The 22044-nt window shown below is 62.7% G+C and overlaps 2 protein-coding genes across 4 annotated transcripts in view; both read left to right on the forward strand.

Moving 5' to 3' along the window:
* SF3B1 (splicing factor 3b subunit 1) overlaps positions 1-16111 on the forward strand; it is a 39151-nt gene extending 23040 nt beyond the window's left edge. For both annotated transcript variants that reach the window (XM_029068791.2, XM_029068792.2), the window contains 18 exons: positions 554-766; positions 1097-1218; positions 2073-2270; positions 2588-2689; positions 3848-4027; positions 5230-5316; positions 6103-6373; positions 7819-7964; positions 8141-8287; positions 8374-8499; positions 8777-8998; positions 10092-10274; positions 10365-10476; positions 11668-11788; positions 12341-12472; positions 14061-14333; positions 14714-14930; positions 15916-16111. In XM_029068791.2, the coding sequence (XP_028924624.1) occupies positions 554-766; positions 1097-1218; positions 2073-2270; positions 2588-2689; positions 3848-4027; positions 5230-5316; positions 6103-6373; positions 7819-7964; positions 8141-8287; positions 8374-8499; positions 8777-8998; positions 10092-10274; positions 10365-10476; positions 11668-11788; positions 12341-12472; positions 14061-14333; positions 14714-14930; positions 15916-16074 (3011 nt within the window). In that variant the 3' untranslated portion in view covers positions 16075-16111. The remainder of the gene's footprint in view (positions 1-553; positions 767-1096; positions 1219-2072; positions 2271-2587; positions 2690-3847; positions 4028-5229; positions 5317-6102; positions 6374-7818; positions 7965-8140; positions 8288-8373; positions 8500-8776; positions 8999-10091; positions 10275-10364; positions 10477-11667; positions 11789-12340; positions 12473-14060; positions 14334-14713; positions 14931-15915) is intronic.
* Positions 16112-20776: 4665 nt separating this feature from the next.
* The window catches only part of ANKRD44 (ankyrin repeat domain 44), an 89699-nt gene continuing 88431 nt past the window's right edge, over positions 20777-22044 (forward strand). For both annotated transcript variants that reach the window (XM_029068739.1, XM_029068740.1), the window contains exon 1: positions 20777-20854. In XM_029068739.1, the coding sequence (XP_028924572.1) occupies positions 20828-20854 (27 nt within the window). In that variant the 5' untranslated portion in view covers positions 20777-20827. The remainder of the gene's footprint in view (positions 20855-22044) is intronic.

Consider the following 22044-nt stretch of genomic DNA (forward strand, 5'->3'; position numbering starts at 1 on the left):
TTCCCTCCCACAGTGAGCTTACCGTCTAGGGGGGAGACAGAGTTAAGAGAAATAAAACGACAGATGTGGACGTAAGAGCTGTAGGGCTGGGATGCGGGAGGATGAAGAAAGGGAGCGAGTCGAGGCAACGCAGAAGGGAGCGGGAGACGAGGAAAGGAGGGCGCGGTCAGGGAAGGCCTCCGATAAGGCTCTGAGAACGAGGAGGGTAATGGTCTGTCGGATAGGAGGAGGGAGGGCGTCCCGGGCCAGAGGCGGGACGAGGGCGCGAGAGAGGCGAGACGGGGGCCCAGCGAGGAGGCTGACGTGAGAGGAGCGGAGTTTGCGGGCTGGGTCGTGACGGGAGAGAAGCGAGGTGGGGTGGGAGGGGGCCGGAGGGTGGAGGGCGTGAGAGCCGAGGGTGAGGAGTCTCTGTTTGACGTGGAGGGAGGCGGGGGAGAGGGGGGCGGCCGCTGGAGGGTCTCGACCTGACCGCTGGCCCCGGGCCACCCGGGAGAACGCCTCGGGAGGCGAGCGCCGTCGCCCCCTTCTCACCCCCGTCCGGGCCGTCCGGCAGACACTCCCGGGCACGGCAGCGGATGGGCCGAGACCCCCAGGACCGACCGCGGCGGAGATTCCATCGGGGAGACGCCGACGCCCGGAGCCAGCAAAAGGAAATCGCGTTGGGACGAGACCCCGGCCAGCCAGATGGGCGGCAGCACCCCCGTGCTCACTCCCGGCAAGACGCCCATCGGCACCCCCGCCATGAACATGGCGACGCCCACGCCCGGTGAGCCCCCGCCCTCCCCTCCCCTCCCCCCCGGGCGCCCCGAGACCGGCGGGGACGGGGCCCCGTCGGGGCGGGGACCCCGGGGTCCGGCCTGCCGCGCGTTGCCGGACGTTCTCGCCTGGCTCACCCGAGCGCCGGTGACGGTGGGACTTCCCCGGATTCCTGTAGCGGCCGAGCGGGGCTCTGGTGTCCTCTGGTCACAGAGGGATGGGTCTCACCGTCCTAGCCTTTCGCCGGCTTTTAGGGCCGCACGGGGTTTGCTTTCTCCCGTGGTTTATAGTCGTTTGATTTTTATTTATTTATTTTGAAATCTCCGTGTACTCCGCCTAGGCCACATGATGAGCATGACCCCCGAACAGCTCCAGGCTTGGCGGTGGGAGCGAGAGATCGACGAGAGGAACCGCCCGCTTTCCGACGAAGAGTTGGACGCCATGTTCCCGGAGGGATACAAGGTAAACCGGAACGGCGGGAGACGGACCCGGCCCCGGACGGCGTCTCCGGCCGGGGCCGGGGATCCCGGTCCCTCCCCGCCGGCGGGCCAGGGAGGTCGGGGTCCCGCGAGCGGGCCGGGATGGCGCCGGCCCGGGGCCCTTGGGTGGAGCGGAAGGAAGCTCCTTTTGGTTTCCAGGCTCCCTGTCCCCTGTCCGAACCGATCGTCGGCACCGTGGGGTTTGTGAAGCGCTCGCTGTGTGCCGAGCACTGTTCTAAGCGCAGGCACATCTTGGGAAACGGCATGGCGTTGCGGATAGAGGCCGGGCCTGGGAGTCAGAAGGTCATGGGTTCTAATCCCGGCTCCCCCGCTTATCGGCCGTGTGACTTCAGACAAGTGGCTTAACTTCTCTTTGTCTGTTACCCCATCTTTAAATCGGGGCTGAAGACCGCGAGCCCCACGTGGGACGGCCCGATGACCTTGCTTCTCCCCCAGCGCTTAGAACAGTGCGGGGCACATAGTGAGCGCCTAACAAATACTATTATTATTATAATTACTACCTGACTTCGCATTGCCTCAGTTCCCTCATCTGTGAAACGGGCATTAAGACCGTGAGCCCCACGAGGGAGAGGGACTGTGTCCGACCCGATTCGCGTGTATCCACCCCAGCGCTTAGTGCAGTGCCAGGCACGTGCGTAGTGAGCACTTAAAAAAATACCGTCATTAATGTTAGTATTAATAATCACGGCGAGTGCCGTAAAGTCCGTGTCTCTCCTGTACACCAGGAGGGAGCGAGCGTGTGTATCTGCGCGCGTGAGAGAGAGGGAAAGAAAGAGATGAATCAGTCGCTCACCAGGCTCTTGCGTTCCTCGTCAGGTCCTCCCCCCTCCGGCGGGCTACGTGCCCATCCGGACCCCGGCTCGGAAACTGACGGCCACCCCGACGCCGCTGGGCGGGATGAGCGGCTTCCACATGCAGACCGAAGACCGCACCATGAAGAGCGTGAACGACCAGCCCTCGGGGAATCTGCCGTTTCTAAAGCCGGACGACATCCAGTACTTCGACAAGTTATTGGTGAGGGTCGGCCTTCCCTCGGGCACCCTCCCTTCTGGGCCACGGCCCCCTCAGGCGCTTGACATTCCCCTCACCTCAGCCCCCGCGGCGCTTCTGGCCCGAACCTTCCCCCGTTCTCCCCCTTTCTGGCTAACTCACTTGGAGGTCGCTCTCCCCTCCCAGACCCGGAGCCCCTCTTTCGGCAGCGGTCCGACCGTCTTCCGGCTCGGTCGCGTCGCCGTCTCCCAGGCGCTCAGCACGGTGTAAACGCTCAGCGGACACCGTCGGCTGACCGGCGCTCCGTCAACTGACCGGCTAAACTCTCCCTTTTCACCCAGGTGGACGTCGACGAATCGACCCTTAGCCCGGAAGAGCAGAAAGAGAGAAAAATCATGAAGCTGCTCTTAAAAATCAAGAACGGCACGCCTCCGATGAGGAAGGTCAGATTTCCAAGTACCGAGACGTGTGACTTTTTCTTGGATTATTTTCTCCCCCTGCATCTGAGCGTTCGGTCTTCTTCGGCTGCTCCCGATTCCGGTGCCCCACCACCGCTCCAGTCACTTCGGAAAACCTCATTCCGGATCCCTCGAGACCCCTAACCTCGGTCTTTTTAAAAATCCAGAAACGGGTCAGGCAGCGACTCGAGGGCGACGATCCGTTGTTAGGGCTCGACTTAAGAATACAGGCGAGGCGGAACGGAAGGGTTTCGGCTCCGGGCCCTTAGGGGTTTATTCCCGACCCGCCCTCTTTTTCTGGGTAGGTGGGATGTTTTCCGGAGGGTTTGTTTCTTCCTTCCCCGAGGTAGATGGTAAGCTCTCCGAGGACAGCTGGTCTGACCTCGGGTCCCCAAGCACGACAGGTGGGCTTCTTTATTTAACGTTCGTCCCCCCTCCCCCCCAGACTGTAAGCTCGATGTGGACAGGGAATGAGTCTGTTTGCTTTCGTACCGTCCCGTGTTCTGTCCGCGGTAAGTGCTCAGTAAATACGACTGACCGACCGAGGTGCCCAGGCGAGGCTGTTGACGAGAGGGCCAGGGTGGTGGGGAGGGGAGTGCGTGAGGAAAATCTTTTAGGATGCTTTTTATTATAACAGTAGTAGTAATAGTGGTATAAAGGAGTTACTTTGTGCCGGGCACTGTGCTAAGCACTGGGCTGTATCCAGGCAAATCAGGTCGTGCACAGTCCCTGTCCCACATGGGGCTCACAGTCTCAATCCCCATTTGACAGATGAGATCACCGAGGCACCGAGAAGTCAAGTGACTTGCCCAGGGTCGCACAGCAGGCGGGCGATGGAGGGGGGATTAGAACCCGTGACCCGCCGACTCTCGGGCCCGGGCTGCGGCCACTAGGCCACGCGGCTTCTGTTCTCCTTTTTAGCGTAAGGATACTAGAAAGGGGTCCTTCCAAACTCTGTGAGGAAAATTCCCAGCCATCTCCTGGCTTTTCACGTCTGAAGTTGCCCAAGGACCTTTTGGGTGACGGCGGGACCCACGGCGTTTGTCATTCCCTTGAAACGCGCAAGGGTATTTTACCGCTCGGCGGTTCCCTTGTAAAGTCTGGCCTTCAACCGATGCCCCCCTTTTTTCCTCCTTCTTACAGGCCGCGTTGCGTCAGATTACCGATAAAGCTCGCGAATTTGGAGCCGGCCCGCTGTTTAATCAGATTCTCCCTTTACTGATGTCGCCCACGCTGGAGGATCAGGAGCGTCATTTACTCGTCAAAGTCATCGACAGGATCCTGTACAAACTGGACGACTTGGTTCGGCCTTACGTCCATAAGGTCTGTTTCTCTCTGAACTCAGGGGTCGCCTGCTAACTCTAATGATGATAACGATGGCATCTGTGAAGCGCTTACCCTGTGCAGAGCGCTGTTCTGAGCGCTGGGGCGGACAGGAGGTCATCGGCTTGTCCCACGGTCTTCAGCCCCGTTTTACAGATGAGGTAACTGAGGCCCAGAGAAGTGAAGTGACTCGCCCAAAGTCACACGGCTGACAGACGGCGGAGCCGGGATTAATAACCAACCCTCGGGCTCCTTGGACGTTGCGGAGATATCGACGGCGCTCGTCCGTCTACGAGGCGATAGTCGCCCTTTGTTCGATGCCGTAACTCTGGAGCAAGAGTCGGTCAACCGATGGTGTTCTCTTCGTTCAGTTGTATTTATTGCGCTTACTATGTGCCGAGCACTGTACCGAGCCCTTGGGAGAGTACGCTATAACAACAGGCACATTCCTGCCCACAGCGAGCTCTTGAGCACTTAACTCTGTGCAGAGCACTGGATTTAGCGCTTGGGCGAGTCCAGAATAAGAGTCGGTAGACAGAACGTTCGATTCGTTTGACTCCTAAAGAAAAAGGCAGTAGTGGAGGGATTTATTTTATTTTTTATGGTATTTAAGTGCCATGCGCCAGACACCGTACGAAGGGCTGGGGCAGATAGAAGATGATCAGGTTGGACACAGTCCCTGTCCCACATAGCAATAATTAATAAATGATGACGTTTGTACAGCGTGTAAAGCGCTTACTATGTGCCAAGCGCAAGGTGATCAGGTTGTCCCACGGTGGGGCTCACAGTCTCCATCCCCATTTTACAGACCAGGGAACTGAGGCCCAGAGAAGTGAAGCAGTTTGCCCAAGTTCCCACAGCAGACGAGCGGCGGAGCCGGGATTAGAACCCGGGTCCTACTGACTTCCAGGCCCGGGTTCTAACCACTAGGCCACGCTGGCCGGCTCCTCCCCAGTTTCAAACCTGTTATGTCGGGATTTGGACTTGGAAGTCGCGTCGCCAGAATCCCGCTTCTTTGGTACATTGGGTCGTCGGGTAGAGAGTCCTTTCGCGATCGTTTCCGTGAGGAAGCGAGTCGTTGAGAGTCCCCGCCCCGGTGGGGTCGAGCAGCCATCCAGGCCCGGGGTCGGCTGGCCGGAGAAACCCGGGTGCTGTCGTTAAAAAAAAAATTCCGACATTAATCCGCTTCCTTTCCCCGTCAGATTCTCGTGGTCATCGAACCCCTGTTGATTGACGAAGATTACTACGCTCGCGTGGAAGGCCGAGAAATTATCTCAAATCTGGCTAAGGTATTTCAGAGATGCTTCCTAGCGAAGCGAGTGTTAATGGAAAATAATATTTTGGGGGTGGCCTTAGCTTGGGGGTTTGAAGGGGCAGGATGAGGCGGGGAGGGGAGAGCGGGGGAAGCCGTCAGAAAAAACCTTTTCCATTCCAGGGGTGGGAATCATCCGTCGTCCCCGCACTCCACCTCCCCCCAAACTCCCCCGAGTGGTCTCTAAGCGCTTACCGTGTGCCAGGCGCCGTCCTAAGCCTGGGATAGATCCCGGTTAATGAGGCTGGGCACGGTCCCCGACCCAAATGGGGCTCGCCGTCTTAATCCCCGTTTTCCGGATGAGGGAACTGCAGGCCCAGAGAAGCGTGCGGCGCCTTGCCCGAGGTCCCGCGGCAGAAAAGTGGCAGGGTCGGGATGAGGACCGGGCCTTGACTCCTCCAGGCCCGAGCTCTACCCGCTGGGCCCCGCCGCCTCTTTTCGTACCTCCTCGGTGTCCCCGCCGGGGCCCGGTCCCGGGGGAGCCGAGGGGCGAGGCGGGGGCCGGGCCTCCGTCCCGAGGGGCCCCGGTGGGCGTCCGGTAAGGGGACCCCACGGGCCGCAGAGAGACGGCCCCCCGCCTCCCCTTCCCGTCGCCCGCCTGGCACCACAAGGGCCCCTCTCCCCCCGTCCGCCTCCCCCTCTGGACCGGTCGTGAGCTCGGGCTTACCAACGCCGTGGCGTCCCGAGGGCTTAGCGCGGCGCTCCCAACCCCGGACGGGCGGGCGTCCGGCGCCCCTGACGGTCCCGTTCCTCCCCCTCCCAGGCCGCGGGGCTGGCCACCATGATCTCCACCATGCGCCCCGACATCGACAACATGGACGAGTACGTCCGGAACACGACGGCCCGGGCCTTCGCCGTGGTGGCGTCCGCCCTGGGCATCCCGTCCCTGCTGCCCTTCCTGAAGGCCGTGTGCAAGAGCAAGAAGTCGTGGCAGGCCCGCCACACCGGCATCAAGATCGTGCAGCAGATCGCCATCCTCATGGGCTGCGCCATCCTGCCCCATCTCAGGAGCTTAGTGGAGATCATCGAGCACGGTGAGTCCCGGCCCGACTCCTCTCCCGGTCGGTCGGTCGAAGGGGACGGTTCCGGCGGACGCGAGCGACTCTTAGCCGGACTGGGCTTTGCTTTGTTCTTTGATGGCATTTGTTAATGATAATTATGATCCTCGTTAAGCGCTTACTATGTGCCAAGCACGGGGGGCGGGGGGTGGGGAGATACACGTTAATCAGGTCGTACACCTTCATTCGGTCGGATTTAGCGAGTGTTTACTGCGCGCAGAGCGCTATTCGAAAGCATTTGTACTAAGGCCCCCTGACCGTCCCTGTCCCACACGGGCTCCCGGTCTTCATCCCCATTTTGCAGATGAGGGAACTGAGGCCCAGCGAGGTGAACCGACTTGCCCGAGGTCACACAGCAGGCACGTGACCGAGTCGGGGTTAGAAACTGGGTCCCTCTGACTCCCGAGCCCGTGTTCTAGCCACAGAACCACACCGCTTCTCTAAGCACCTACTAGGTGCTAGGCACTGAGCACCCGGGTGACGCCATCGGTGCTACTTACTGAGCACTTTCCATGTTCAGAGCACCGTACGGAGTGTTTAGATACAAGCTAATGAGGTTGGACCCAGTCCCTGTCCCACACGGGGCTCCCGGTCTTCATCCCCCTTCGGTAGATGAGGGAACTGAGGCCCGGACAAGCCAAGTCACTCACCCCAGGTGGCCCGGCGGGCCAGTGGGCAGAGCCGGATGAGAACCCAAGGCCCTCTGACTCCCAGGCCCGCGCTCCTGCCACCAAGTCCTGCTGCTTTCCCCCTTGGCTGCAGAATAATGATGATGGTGATGATGATGGTATTTGTTAAACGCTTACTATGTTCCCAGCACTGTTCTAAGCGGTGGGGGAGGATACAAGGTGATCAGGTTGCCCCACGTGGGGCTCACAGTCTTCATCCCCATTTGACAGATGAGGGAACTCCTCCAGGAGACCTTCCCAGATTGAGCCCTCCCTTTCCCTCTGACTCCCTCCGCTCTCCCCCCTTCCTCGCTCCACACCACTGTGCCTATTTGCAAATATTTATTACTCTATTTTATTAATAATGTGTATATATATATATATATATATATATATATTTTGGTGGAATTGATGCCCGTCTACTCGTTCCGTTGCCTGTCTCCCCCGTTCTAGACTGTGAGCCCGTCATCGGGCAGGGATGGTCTCTATCTGTTGCCGAAGTGCGTAGTCCGGTGCTCTGCACACAGTAAGCGCTCGGTAAACACGACGCTCAATAAATACGATTGAAAGAACGAAAGTAGTACCGGCAGAGAGGCCGGCCGGTCTCTTTCTCGCCTCAGAGCCGCCTCCCGGCTCGCCCCGAGTTCCGGGCGGATACCCCACCCCTCCCTCCCTCCCGCCGGTAGAATCCGGGCCCCGGCGGCCGCCCGCCTTAACCCCTCCCCCTGAATCCCGGCCCGCTCTCGTCTCCAGGGCTGGTGGACGAACAGCAGAAAGTGCGGACCATCAGCGCCCTGGCCATCGCGGCCCTGGCCGAGGCGGCCACGCCCTACGGCATCGAGTCTTTCGACTCGGTCTTAAAGCCCCTGTGGAAGGGTATCCGCCAGCACCGAGGGAAGGTACGGCCAGACTGGGGCGGCGTCCCTCCCTCGCGCGCGCGCTGTCTCCCTCCCTCCGCCTCCGTCCCCGTCCCCGTCCGTCTCTGCCTCCTCCTCCTCCTCCTCCTCCCGGCCGCAGCCGGCCCCGGCTCCCGCTCAGGGCGGCTCCGCCCTTCTCTGCCTTGGCCTCCCCACAGGGCCTGGCCGCCTTCCTGAAGGCCATCGGGTACCTGATCCCCCTCATGGACGCGGAGTACGCCAACTACTACACCCGGGAGGTGATGCTCATCCTCATCCGAGAATTCCAGTCCCCCGACGAGGAGATGAAGAAAATCGTGTTGAAGGTACCCGGAGGGGGGTCGGCGGGGCCACCGAGACGGTCCCGGCGCCGCGGCCCGGGTTCTTGATCCTCCCGTTCTGTTGGGTCCAGGTGGTGAAGCAGTGCTGCGGAACGGACGGCGTCGAAGCCAATTATATTAAAACCGAGATTCTCCCTCCTTTTTTCAAACACTTCTGGCAACACAGAATGGCCCTGGACCGGCGAAATTACCGACAGGTGAGCGGGCTTCGGGGCCGGGGGCGGGGGAGAGCCGGACCGGGGCGGCCGCGGCCGTTCCCCGGCCTCGATCTCGGGCCCGCGGTAACGCCCGCGGCGGAGCCGACCCCCCGGGACGTCGGACGTCGGCCGAGCCCGAAACGGAAGACCGGCCGCCGCGCGTCATCGCGCGCGAAGATCCGGTCGGGTCGCGGGAGGGGGGCCTCGGCCGCCTCCCCTCGGGACTCCGGCGGTCCCGACTGGGGCCGGGCCGACCGGACCGGGTTTCCCTCTCCAGCTGGTGGACACCACGGTGGAGCTGGCCAACAAAGTGGGAGCGGCCGAGATCATTTCCAGGATCGTGGACGACCTGAAGGACGAAGCGGAGCAGTACCGGAAGATGGTGATGGAGACCATCGAGAAGATCATGGGGAACCTGGGGGCCGCCGACATCGACCACAAGCTGGAAGAGCAGCTCATCGACGGGATCCTGTACGCCTTCCAGGAGCAGACCACGGAGGTGAGCGGGGAGGCGGGCACCCCGGGGCCCGCCAGCCGTTCGCCCCCTCGGCCGGGGCAAGACGGGGGGGTCCCGAACCCCATTCCGCCCCCCGCCCCCGGGCGTTGGGGGAGGAGAGCCAGCAGAGGGGGTCTCGAAGTACCTGCATCGAGAGCTTTCCCCGGGCGGATTCCCTGGTTTCCCCCTTTTCGGGAAGTTGTCGGCTGGTTACGTGTCGAGCGGTCCAGTGTGGGATTTGGGGTGGTGGGCGAAATCTCACCTTCCGAAGAAAAGCTCCCCCTCTGGACCGGTAAACCCGTCGTGGGCGGGGAAGCCGGTCTGCCATCTGGGACATCCTCTCCCAAGCGCTCAGCACAGGGAGCGGCATGGGCTAAGGAATGACTGGGGAGCCAGTGCCCGGGAGTCAGAAGGTCGTGGCTTCTAAACCCCGCTCCACCGGCTCTACTTCTCCGGGCCTCGGTTCCCTCCTCTGTGAAATGGGGCTGGAGACCGGGAGCCCCACGGGGGACAGGGACTGGGTCCGTCCCGATTTTGCTCGGACCCACCCCAGGGCACGCAGTAAGCGCTGAACAGGCGCCCCGATTATCATTACACTGGGCACCGTCGGAAAGTCGTTCAGTTGTAGTCCTCGGTCGCTTTTTACGTGCGGAGCACTGGACTGAGCGCTTGGGAGAGGACAGTAGAACAGACCCGTCCCCTGCCCGCAGCGAGCTGCCGGTCTAGAGGGGGAGACGGATATTCGTAGAGATAAATAAATGGCTTAGTGGATGGAGCCCGGCCCTGGGAGTCAGAAGGACCTGGGTTTTGATCCTGCTGCGTGACCCCGGGCCAGTGGCTTCACTTCTCCGGGCCTCAGTTCCCTCCTCCGTGAAACGCGGATAAAGGCCGTGAGCCCCGCGTGGGACAAGGGACCGGCTCCAACCCGATCGCCCCGCGTCTACCCCGGCGCTCGGCATGTAGCGAGCGCTTAACGAGTACCGTAAACGTTAGGGCCGGTAATGGGTCTAGGGGCGCGCGTGGCGTGGGGCCGGGGGTGGGGATGAAGGAAGGGCGCGCAGCCGGAGGCCTTCCCTGAGGGCGCTTCGTCCCGCAGGACTCGGTGATGCTGAACGGCTTCGGCACGGTGGTCAACGCCCTGGGCAAGCGCGTCAAGCCCTACCTGCCCCAGATCTGCGGGACCGTCCTGTGGCGGCTCAACAACAAGTCGGCCAAAGTCCGGCAGCAGGCCGCCGACCTCATCTCCCGCACGGCCGTCGTCATGAAGACGTGCCAAGAGGTAGGTGCGGCGCCCCCCCGGCCCGCCCCGCGCCGCCCGCCGGCTCCGGAGCGGCCCGCTCGGGACGCAGACCCTCTCGTCCCTCCGTAGGAGAAGCTGATGGGTCACCTGGGCGTGGTGCTGTACGAATACCTGGGCGAGGAGTACCCGGAGGTGCTGGGCAGCATCCTCGGAGCGCTGAAGGCCATCGTGAACGTCATCGGTGAGGCCCGGCCGGGAGTACCGAGCAGCTGCTCGCCGGCGTCGCGGTATTGGCGCCGGCCGGGGGGGAGGCAAGCGGATGGGGTCGGACGCGGCCCCCGCCCCTCGCCCGGGCTCACGGACTCGAGCCCCGTTTGCCGGATGAGGCGACCGAGGCGTAGAGGAGGGACGCGACCGGCCCGGGGTCGCCCAGCGGACGAGCGGCGGAGCCGGGATCAGAACCCGTGACCTTCCGACTCCCAGGCCCGGGCTCACCTCCCGGCCGCCCTCGGGGGGCTCCGCCGGTCGGTCGGTCGTCTCTACTGAGCGCCTCCTTGGCTCGGAGCACCGTATTAAGCACTTGGGAGAGAACAGTAGAACAGACACATTCCCTGCCCGTGACGAGCTTCTGGTTCGGGGCGGGTAAACTTCGTGATGTTTGATTCGTTCGTTCATTCGGTTCTATTTACTGAGCGCTTATCGGGTGCCAGGCTCTGTACCGAGCCCCTGGGCGAGTCAACCGACCAGTAGAACGGACCCGTTCCCCGCCCGCGACGAGCTTCCAGTCTAGAAGCGGGTCAAGGTCGTCGGTGGCGTCCGACTCGTCGGTTCATTCGAAATTGTATTTATTGAGCGCTTATTGGGTGCAAAGCGCTGTACCGAACACTTGGGAGAAGACAGCAGAACGGTAGAACGGACGTTATTCCCTGCCCACGACGAGCTTCCTGTCTAGACGGGGGTAAAGATAGTCGGTGGTGTTGGAGTCATTCGTTTGGTTGTATTTATTGAGCGCTTAGTGTGTGCAGAGCACTGTACTGAACGCTGGGGAGAGGGCAACAGAGCGGTAGAACAGACACATTCCCTGCCCACAGTGAGCTTGCATTCTGCGGGGGTGGTAAAGGTAGTCAAGTCAGTGGCGTTTATTGGGTGCTTTCTGCGTGCAGAGCACCGTACTAAGCGTTCGGGAGCGAACAATATATCGATAGAAAGAGACGCGTTCCCTGCCCACGTCGAGCTTACAGTCTGGAGCGGGGCGGGGGTGTCCGTGGCCAGGGGAAGCCCCCTTCCTCCCCCACGGCCGGCCCCGGTCCAGGAACGTGACCGTCCAGGTCGGGGCGCTTGAGCCCCGCCGTGGCCCCCGCCCTCCCCCGTGGGGGTCCGGCCCCGTCCGCCGTCGGCCCCCACCCTTAACCGGCGTCCTGCGCCCGTCCAGGCATGCACAAGATGACCCCCCCGATCAAAGACCTCCTGCCCAGGCTCACCCCCATCCTGAAGAACAGGCACGAGAAAGTCCAGGAGAACTGCATCGACCTCGTGGGCCGCATCGCCGACAGGTGAGGGCCGGGGGGGGGGGGTCCGCCGGCGGTCCCGAGGGGCCGCTTAGGGGAGGGGTCGGCGCGACGGTTGGCGGACCCGTTCCGTGCCCGCGACGAGCTGACGGCGCGCAGGGTCCGTCCCCCTCCTCAGCGGGTGGGCTTCGGCCTCGCCGGGCCGCTCGCCGGGCCGCCTCGGCCCCCGCCCCGTCGTCCCCCCGCGGTGGTCCGAGACCAAGCGGTTTAGGATTCCTTGGTCCCCGAGGGCCTGGAGGAGCGGAGGGCCCGGCTCCTCCCTCCCGCGGCAGCGTCGTCTTCCACCGCCCCCACCCTCCCCGGGGCAGGGGGAGGACCGAGGTCGGGCTTCGGGTCAGGGAACGGACGGACGGACGGCTCCCCTCCTCTCCCGCCCCCCGCCCGGGCTTCCCAGGGAGGCCCCGTGGACGGCGCCCGGCTTCGGTCCGGGACGGAGACGAGGGGGCCGGGGCCGGGGTCCGTCCCCCTCCGGTTCTTCCCCGTCGGTCGTCAACGCGCCCGCGCGTTCCGACTCGATGACCTCTCTCCGGTGCCCAGGGGGGCCGAGTACGTGTCTGCGAGGGAGTGGATGCGAATCTGCTTCGAACTGCTGGAGCTGTTGAAAGCACATAAAAAGGCGATCCGGAGAGCCACGGTCAACACGTTCGGCTATATCGCCAAAGCTATCGGGTGAGTACGCCGTAGCCGGCTGGGCCGCGGTCCCCGGCGGGGGAGGTCACGGGGTGGGCGGGGGGGTCGCAGGGCGCGCCGTCCGCCGAGGGTCGGCTCGGGTCTCCCTCCGCCGACCGCTTGTCCTCCTGGCCCCGTCACCCCCGCCCAGCCCCCCGGCCTTTTGGCGTTAGCCCCGGAGAACCGGGGAGTCAGAGGAGCGGTGTGGCCTAGTGGATGGGGCCTGGGTGTCAGGAGGACCTGGGTTCTGATTCTGGGTCAGGGGCTTGGGTGGTGCCCAGAGATTCGTCGTCTCCCCCACCCTTTATTAATGGCCTCCTTAGTATTACTACTACTAGTAATGAGTAATTTTGTTTAAGTGGCTTACTTTGCACCAGGCACTCGTACTAAGCGGCTGGGGGCATTCGGGCGGATCAGATTGGACACGGTCCCCGTCCCTCACGGGGCTCAGAGTCTTGACGCCCATTTTTCAGAGGTCACCGAGGCCCGGAGAAGTGAGGTGACTTGCCCAGGTTCACACAGGAGACAAGTGCGGGAGCCGGGATTAGAACCCGTGACTTTCCGACTCCCAGACCCGGGCCCTCTCCACTGTGCCGGGTGGCTTTTCTGATATTTAAGTGCCTTCTGTGTGTCTGGCACCATTTTAAGCGCCGGGCTGGATTCCCGTAAATCAGGTCGGACACGGTCCCCGTCCCGCGTGGGGCCCCCGGGCTGAGGGGGAGGGAGACTATCAATGAGACGTCGGTCAGAGCCGTCCCTCCCCCGGCCCCCGCCGTCCTCACCCGGCCGCTCCCCTGCTCCGACGCGGCCCGCGCGCTCCGCTCCTCTCATGCCGACCTCCTCCCCGGGCCTCCGTCTCGTCCGTCTCGTCGCCGAACTCTGGCCCACCTCCCGCCTCTGGGCCGGACGCCCTCCCTCCTCAAATCCCACAGGCGACGACTCTCCCCGGCTTCAAATCCTTATCGCAGGCCCACCTCCTCCAGAAGCCTTCCCCGACTGCGCCCTCCTTTCCTCTTCTCCCACTCCCTTCTGCGTCACCTTCACTTGCTCCCTTTCTTCATCTCCCTTCCCGGCCCCACAGCCCTTATTAAAAAAAAAAAAAAAAAAAAAGATGGCATTTGTTAAGCTCTTTCCATGTGCCAAGCACTGTTTTTAAGCACCGGAGTAGATACGAGGTCATCACGTTGCCCCCGTGGGGCTGACGCTCTTCATCCCCATTTGACAGACGAGGTGACCGAGGCACAGAGACGTTAAGTGGCTTCTCCGAGGTCACGGGGCAGACAGGCGGCGGAGGCGGGATTAGAACCCACGCCCGCTGACTCCCGAGCCCGGGCCTCTTGCCCCAAGGGCAGGCTGCTCCCCTTCCATTCGTATTTCGATTATTTCCGTTCGATTATTTCTGTTAACGTCCGTCTCCCTGACCGGTCGGTCAGCTCGCGGTGGGCGGGGAAGGTGTCCATCTCGGGGTCGTACTCGGCCGGGCGCTCAATCCGGCGCCCCGGGGACGCCGGGTAAATAGGATCGACCGACCGGTGGGCCGCGCCCCCCGCAGTCGCCCCCCGTAACGCCGGCCGCCCCGGTCTCGCAGGCCTCACGACGTGCTGGCCACCCTCCTCAACAACCTGAAGGTCCAAGAGCGTCAGAACCGCGTCTGCACCACGGTGGCCATCGCCATCGTCGCCGAGACCTGCTCGCCCTTCACCGTCCTGCCCGCCCTGATGAACGAGTACCGCGTCCCCGAGCTCAACGTCCAGAACGGCGTGCTCAAGTCGCTCTCCTTCCTCTTCGAGTACATCGGCGAAATGGGCAAGGACTACATCTACGCCGTCACCCCGTTGCTCGAGGACGCTCTGATGGACAGGTCAGTGCGGACCCGGCGGCGCCCGCGGGGCCCCGGCGGCGGACCGGCCTCGGGGGCGGCCGGTCTCCGTCGTTCCTTCCCCCCGCCACCCCGGTCGCCCTCGGCCGAGGGGCCGCTCGGTGGCATCCGTGGAGGGCTCACCGTGCGCGCAGCACTGTAGTAAACGCTTGGGAAGGAACGGCGCGGCAGTGAAGGGGGACCCTCCCTGGCCACGGCGAGCTCCCGGCCCAGAGACGGGCCCCGGGCGGAGGGTCGGCTCCCCGGGGGACGGGGCGGTCGCCCACCCTGGGCCCCGGCGCTTCCTCCGGGCAGCCCTCTGGGCGGAGGGGGGGCGGAGGGAGGCGAACCGACCCCGACGCCCCCCCGCCCGGTTTCTCCAGGGACCTGGTGCACCGTCAGACGGCCAGCGCGGTGGTGCAGCACATGTCCCTGGGCGTGTACGGCTTCGGCTGCGAGGACTCCCTCAACCACCTGCTCAACTACGTCTGGCCCAACGTGTTCGAGACGTCGCCGCACGTCATCCAGGCCGTCATGGGGGCCCTGGAGGGCCTGCGCGTGGCCATCGGCCCCTGCAGGATGCTGCAGTACTGCCTCCAGGTAGGTCCGGCCCCGCCGCGGGGACCCCGGGGGTCCGGCGGGAAGCGGCGCGGACCCCCCGAGGCGGGCCTGCGCCGGCCCGGAGAGCCACCTCCACCTCTTCGGGCGGTTTCGACGGCGTCCGTCAGGCGCTCGCCAGGTACTGGGCGGCGGGGTGTCCCGCGTGGGGCTCGCGGTCGCCGTCCCCGTCGTCCAGTTGAGGACGGAGGCGGCGCGGCTCAGTGGATGGAGCACGGGCCCGGAAGTCAGAGGTCACGGGTTTGAATCCCGGCCCTGCCACGTGTCAGCTGTGTGACTTGGGGCGAGTCATTTTACTTCTCCGGCCCTCAGTGACCTCCTCTGGAGAACGGGGGTTAAGACCGTGAGCCTCACGAGGGACGACCCGATGACCTCGTATCTCCCCCAGTGCTGAGAACGGTGGCGCTCCGCACATAGGAAGCGCTTAACGAATACCGAGATCATCATCATCGTTACTGAGGGAACCGGGACCCAGCAGAGTGACTCGCCCAAGGTCACACCCGGCGGGCCAATGGCGGGACCTTCTGGATTCCAGCCACTAGGCCGCGGCGCTCGGGGCCCTGCAGACGGTAGCCCGGATGGCCGCCTCCGTCTTGGCCGGCGGCCGGCTCGTCCTCTGATTCCCGGCGAGCCCCACCTCGGTCGTTGGTCACTCGTATTTCTTGAGCACCCACACCGTGTGCAGAGCACTGGGCCGAGCGCTTGGGAGAGAGCAGGAGAACGAGGGAGAGACACGTTCCCGGCCCACAGCGCGCTCGCGGTCCAGAGGGGGAGACCCGGGGTCAGAGAGCCTGCCCCCGGACGAGGGGGCCCCGGGAGGCCGTCCGGGGGGGCCCCCCCGCGACCGGCCCGCGGGCCGCCTCACGGGGGTTTGGTCGCCCCCCGAGGCGACCGAAGCGGGGGCCGCCCGGGCGTCCCCGCGACGCGCCCCGCCCCGCCCCGCCTCACGCCCCGATCCCCCTCCCAGGGCCTCTTCCACCCAGCCCGGAAAGTGCGGGACGTCTACTGGAAGATCTACAACTCCATCTACATCGGCTCCCAGGACGCCCTCATCGCCCACTACCCCCGCATCTACAACGACGAGAAGAACACCTACATCCGTTACGAACTCGATTACATCTTGTAACCCGCCCCCCCCCGCCGCCCCCCGCCCCGGTCCTCCTCCCTCCGACCCGCCTCCGCCGCCGGCGCCGGCCGAACCCTCGCCACGCGGCCGGCCGGCGGGCGGGGCGGGCGGGGCGGAGGGCGAGAGTCGGCGGTCCGGGGGCGTGGTTGGTTTGGTTTTTTTTTCTAAAAATAAATAATAAATGCCCCCCCCCCATCCCCCCCCCGCCCCTCCAACCCGCCCCCCCGCCCCGTCCGTGTTTTCGATGTTAAGCAGTTTAATGCCGGTAGTGACCAAGCCCCGCGAGCTCACACGCCGTCCCGGAGGGATTTCATTTTGAATCCATCTTTCCGAAGATTTAGACTCCGTACCTTGTGTTATAAGGGGATGTTTCTTTGAGAAATAAACATTTGTGTACAAAAGACGCAGCCGCGCGTGCTCTGTGCGCCGGGGGGACGCCGGGAGCCGAACACGCGGGGGCCTCGCGCGGGAAAGCCGTCTACCGACCCGGGCCGTCGGGGGGGCTACCCCCGGCGCTCCGTCCATCGATCGGATGGATCGGAAGGGACAAAGGGGCCCGGTGCGAATGGGTACAGACAGATGATTTTAATTGTTTTTTTCCCCGGCGGTATTCATTCATTCAGTAGTGTCTGTTGAGAGCTTACTAGGTGCAGAGCACCGTACTAAGCGCTTGGAACGGACAGTTCGGCAACAGAGACCGTCCCTGCCCGTCGATGGGGGAGGCAGCACAGCAAGACAGAACAGAACAAGACATCATCATCATCAAGGTAAATAGAATCGAGGAGATATACACCTCATTAACAAAATAAATCAGGTAGTAAATAATATATACAAACGAGCACAGTGCTGAGGGGAGGCGAAGGGGGGGAAGAGCAGAGGGAAAGGGGGGGCTCAGTGTGGGAAGGCCCCCCGGAGGAGGCGAGCGCTCAGGGCTTTGAAAAGGGGAAGAGTGAGTTTGGCGGAGGTGAGGAGGGAGGGCGTTCCGGGACGGCGGGAGGACGAGGGCCGGACGCGAAATGAAAACCGTCTGGGTTCGGGTGGCCGGAAGTCCGATCTTCCCCTTTGAGGAAGGGCACGTGGTCGGGGAGATTTTTCGCGGCAGATTCTGACCCGCAGTGATCATAAAAATGAGGATATTCTCCTGTTGGTTAAATGCTTACTACGTGCCAAGCACTGTTCTAAGCACTGGGGGGGATGCAAGGTCATCAGGTGGTCCCATGTGGGGCTCACGGGATTCATCCCCATTTTGCAGATGAGGGAACTGAGGCCCCCGAGGACTGAAGCGACTCACCCGAGGTCACACGGCAGACGAGGAGCGGAGTCGGGAGGGCAACCCATGACCTCCGACTTCCAAGGCCACAGTGCGTCTCGTTGGATGATGATGATAGTAATGATGATGGTATTAGAGAAGCAGCGTGGCTCAGTGGAAAGAGGCCGGGCTTAGGAGTCAGGGGTCATGGGTTCGAATCCCGGCTCCGCCACTTGTCAGCTGGGGGGACTGTGGGCGAGTCCCTTCGCTTCCCTGGGCCTCAGCGACCTCATCTGGAAAATGGGGATGAAGACTGACTCAACGTGGGACAACCTGAGTCTCCCCCAGCGCTTAGAACGTTGTTATTAAGCACCTATTATTATTATGTTACTATTACCAACATTATTAAGCGCTTACTACATGCCAAGCACCGTTTTAAGCGCCGATGCCAGCGCAGCTTTGAGAACCCCGTCTCGGCGTGAGGCTGACGGACCGTCGTCGGCCTCCCCGGAACCCGCCGGGCCGGAGAAGCGGTGCGGCCTAGCGGAAAGGGCCCGGCAGCCGGGGGGCCGGGGTTCCGATCCTGCCGCCGTCGCTTATTTCCCGCGTCATCTTGGACGAGTCACTTGTCTTCTCTGCTCCAGTGTCCTCACCTGTAGAGTGGGGATTTCCCGTGTGCCAAGCTGAGTAGCAGCGGGGCTTAATGGATCGAGCCCGGGCTTGGGAGTCAGAAGGACCTGGGTTCTAATTCTGGCTCCCACACATGTCTGCTGGGGGACCTCGGGCAAGTCACCTCACTCCTCTGGACCTCAGGACCCTCGTCTGCAAAACGGGGATGAAGACGGTGAGCCCCATGGGGGACAGGGACCGGGTCCCATCTGATTAACTTGTATCTATCCCGGTGCTTAGAGCAAGTGCTTGACACACAGTACGTGCTTAACAAGTATCATTATCATCATTATTATTACAAACGATAAGTGTAGAAAGGGAGAGTAAATAGGGTGCAGTGACAGCATCAGCCCTCACGCCTCACTCCTCTGGTGCCGCCAACCTTCCCCCCGGGGCCTCCATCTCGTCCCATCTCGCCGCCGACCCCCGGCCCGTGTCCCGCCTCTGGCCTGGATTGTCCTCCCTCCTCAAATCCCACAGACGATGATTCTCGCCCTCTTTGAAACCTTATCGCGGTCACGCAGCTGACAAATGGTGGAGTTGGGATTCTTCAGTGGAAAGAGGCCGGGCTTGGGAGTCAGAGATCATGAGTTTGAATCCCAGCTCTGCCACTTGTCCGCTGTGTGACTTTGGTCAAGTCACTTCACTTCTCTGTGCCTCAGTTACCTCATCTATAAATGGGGATTAACTGTGAGCCTCACGTGGGACAACCCGATTTCCCTGTATCAACCTCAACGCTTAGAACAGTGCTCTGCACATAGTAAGCGCTTAACAAATACCAACATAATAATGACCGCTGACTCCCGAGCCCGGGCTCTTGCCACTGAGCCACGTTGCAGTGCTCGGGGCGGCCAGCAGGGGCCGACATGGTTATCCAAGGGGGCGCAGGCTGTAGTTCTCGGGGTGGCCAGCAGGGGGCGGGGTTTTGCAGGGGGGCGCGGCCTGCAGTGCTCGGGGCGACCAGCAGGGGCCGACATTATGCAGAGGGGAGCGCAGGCTGTAGTTCTCGGGGCGCCCAGCAGGGGCCGACATTGTCGGGGAGGGGGGGCGCGGGCTGCAGTTCACGGGACGGCCAGCAGGGGACGACGTTACCCCGGGGGGCGCGGGCTGCAGTTCATGGAGCGGCCAGCGGAGGTCGACGTTATCCGGGGGCTGCAGGCTGGAGTTCTCGGGGCGGCCAGCAGGGGCCGACGCTATCCCGGCAGGACGCAGGCTGTAGTTGTCGGGGCGGACAGCAAGGGGAGCGTGGCTCAGTGGAAAGAGGTCGGGTTTGGGAGTCAGAAGTTATGGGTTCTAATCCCAGTCCGCCACCTGTCAGCTGTGTGACCTTGGGCAAGCCACTTGACTCTCTGTGCCCTCACCTGTAAAATGGGGATGAAGACTGTGAGTCCCACGTGGAGCAACCTGATGACCCTGAATCCTCTCCAGCGCTTAGAACAGTGTCCGGCACATAGCGCTTCACAAATACCATTATTTTTATTATCATTATTAGACTGTAAGCCCGTCAATGGGCAGGTTCTGTCTCTATCTGTTGCCGATGTGTCCATTCCAAGCGCTTAGTACAGTGCTCTGCACAGAGTAAGCACTCAATAAATACTATTGAATGAATAAATGAATGAGTACAGTGCTCCTCACATAGTAAGGGCTCAATAAATACTATTGAATGAATTATTATTATTATGGGGGGCTGCAGTTTCCGGGGCGGCCAGCAGGGGCCGACGCTATGCAGGGGGGGCGCGGGCTGCAGTTCTCGGGGCGGCCAGCAGGGGCCGACATGATCCCGGGAGCCGCCGGGCCCGAGTTCTCGGGGCAACACAGCAAAGGCCAGTATGATCCTGTTGATTCTGTTTATTACTATTGTTCTCGTCCGTCCGTCTCCCCCGATTAGACCGTGCGCCCGTCAAAGGGCAGGGACCGTCTCTATCTGTTGCCGATTTGTCCATTCCAAGCGCTTAGTACAGTGCTCTGCACAGAGTAAGCGCTCAATAAATAAGCAGCGTGGCTCAGTGGAAAGAGGCCGGGCTTGGGAGTCAGAGGTCATGACTTCGAATCCCGACCCTGTCACTCGTCAGCTGTGGGGCTGTGGGCGAGTCACTTCCCTTCTCTGGGCCTCAGTTCCCTCATCTGTAAAATGGGGATGAAGACTGTGACCCCCCCAGGTGGGACAACCTGAGGACCCTGTCTCTCCCCCAGCGTTTAGAACAGTGCTCTGCACATAATAAGCTCTTAACCAATGCCAACATTATTATTATTATTTATTGCCATTGCTCTTGTCTGTCTCCCCCAATTAGACTGTAAGCCCGTCAAAGGGCAGGGACTGTATCTGTTGCCGATTTGTCCATTCCAAGCGCTTAGCACAGTGCTCTGCACCTAGTAAGTGCTCAATAAATACTATTGAATGAATGAATGAAATGATCGGGGTGGGGGTGGGGGGCGCGCGTTGCAGTTCCCGGGGCGGCCAGCAGGGGCCGCCACGACGGAGGGGGGAGCGTGTTGCAGTTCCCCGGGGAGGCCAGCAGGGGCCGCCACGACGGAGGGGGGCGCGTGTTGCAGTTCCCGGGGCGGCCAGCAGGGGCCGGCATTGTCCGTGGGTGGGCGGTGGGCGGGCCCGGCTGACGTCATCCGGTGGATTTTCCCCCCGCCCCGCCCCCCGCCCCGCCCCCCACTTCCTCCCCCGCCCCGCCCCCACCGCTCCGGGCCCCGCCAGCCGCCGCCGAGGAGGAGGAGGAGGAGGAGGAGGAGGAGGAAGAGGAGGAGGAGGAGACCCCCCCCCCTCCCCCCGGGACCCCTGGGTTCTCCGCGCCCCCCGACCCCTGACCTCTGCCCCCCCGGGGGATGGCGGTGCTGCGGCTGGCCGACCAGGTGCCCAGACCGGGGGAGGGGGGAAGGGAGGGGGGAAGGAAAGAGGGAAGTGGGGGGAGGGGGCGCTGTCAGGCCTCGTGCAGGACCAGCCCGGGCCGGGGCGGGGGAGACGCCCCCCGGGCGCTGAGCGCTGCGCGAAGCGCTCGGGAGGGGACGAGGCGGCGGAGCCGGGAGCCCCTTCCCCTCCCCCGCCGCCGGGGGGGCCGCGCTCTCATCATCGTCGTCGCCGTCGTCGTCGGGCTATTTGATAAACGCCTACTAGGCGGCAGGTCCTGGGCAGAGGGGCGACGGAGGCGAGCGGTGGTCGGGCTGTGTGCTAAGCGCTCAGGAGGCGCCCCGGGGGAGACGCCACCGGACGGTGACCCTAACGACCAAGCCGGGCTTTCATGAGGCCGCACTCTGTGCCCAGCGCTGTGCTGAGCGCTGGGGCGGGGGGCTCCCGCTCTCCCACCCCGTTTGGCGGCGGAGGGAACCGAGGCCCACGGGAGGGAAGTGACTTGGCCAAGGTCTCACGGCAGCCGAGGGGCAGAGCCGGGATGTCGGGCGGTCCGGCCGGTGGTGGCCGGCGGTGGGCCTGACGCCCCCTGAAGCTCCGGCCTGAGCTGCCTCCTTCTCATCTTCTTCTTCTTCTTTCCCCTCCTCCTTCTCCTCCTCCACCTCCTCGCCATCTTCTCCTCCTCCACTTCCTCCCCATCTTCTCCTCCTCTTCTTCCTCCTCCTCCCCATCTTCTCCTCCTCCTCTTCTTCCTCCTCTTCTTCCTCCTTCTCCTCTTCTTCCTCCCCATCTTCCTTCTCCTCCTCCTCTTCTTCCTCCCCATCTTCCTTCTCATTTTCTTTCTCTTTCTCCTCCCCATCTTCCTCCCCATCTTCCTTCTCCTCTTCTTCCTTCCCATCTTCCTTCTCATCTTCTTTCTCCTCCTCCTCCTCCCCATCTTCCTCCCCATCTTCCTTCTCCTCTTCTTCCTTCCCATCTTCCTTCTCATCTTCTTTCTCCTCCTCCTCCTCCCCATCTTCCTCCCCATCCTCCTCCCCATCTTCCTCCCCATCTTCCTTCTCTTCTTCCTCCCCATCTTCCTTGTCCTCCTCCTCTTTTCCCTCCTCTTCTTCCTCCCCATCCTCCTCCTCCCCCCCTTCTTCCTCCCCATCTTCCTTCTCCTCCTCCCCGTCTTCTTCCTCCCCATCTTCCTTCT

The sequence above is a fragment of the Ornithorhynchus anatinus genome, chromosome 7 (genome assembly GCF_004115215.2).
Source record: "Ornithorhynchus anatinus isolate Pmale09 chromosome 7, mOrnAna1.pri.v4, whole genome shotgun sequence".
NCBI classification, from domain to species: Eukaryota; Metazoa; Chordata; class Mammalia; order Monotremata; family Ornithorhynchidae; genus Ornithorhynchus; species Ornithorhynchus anatinus.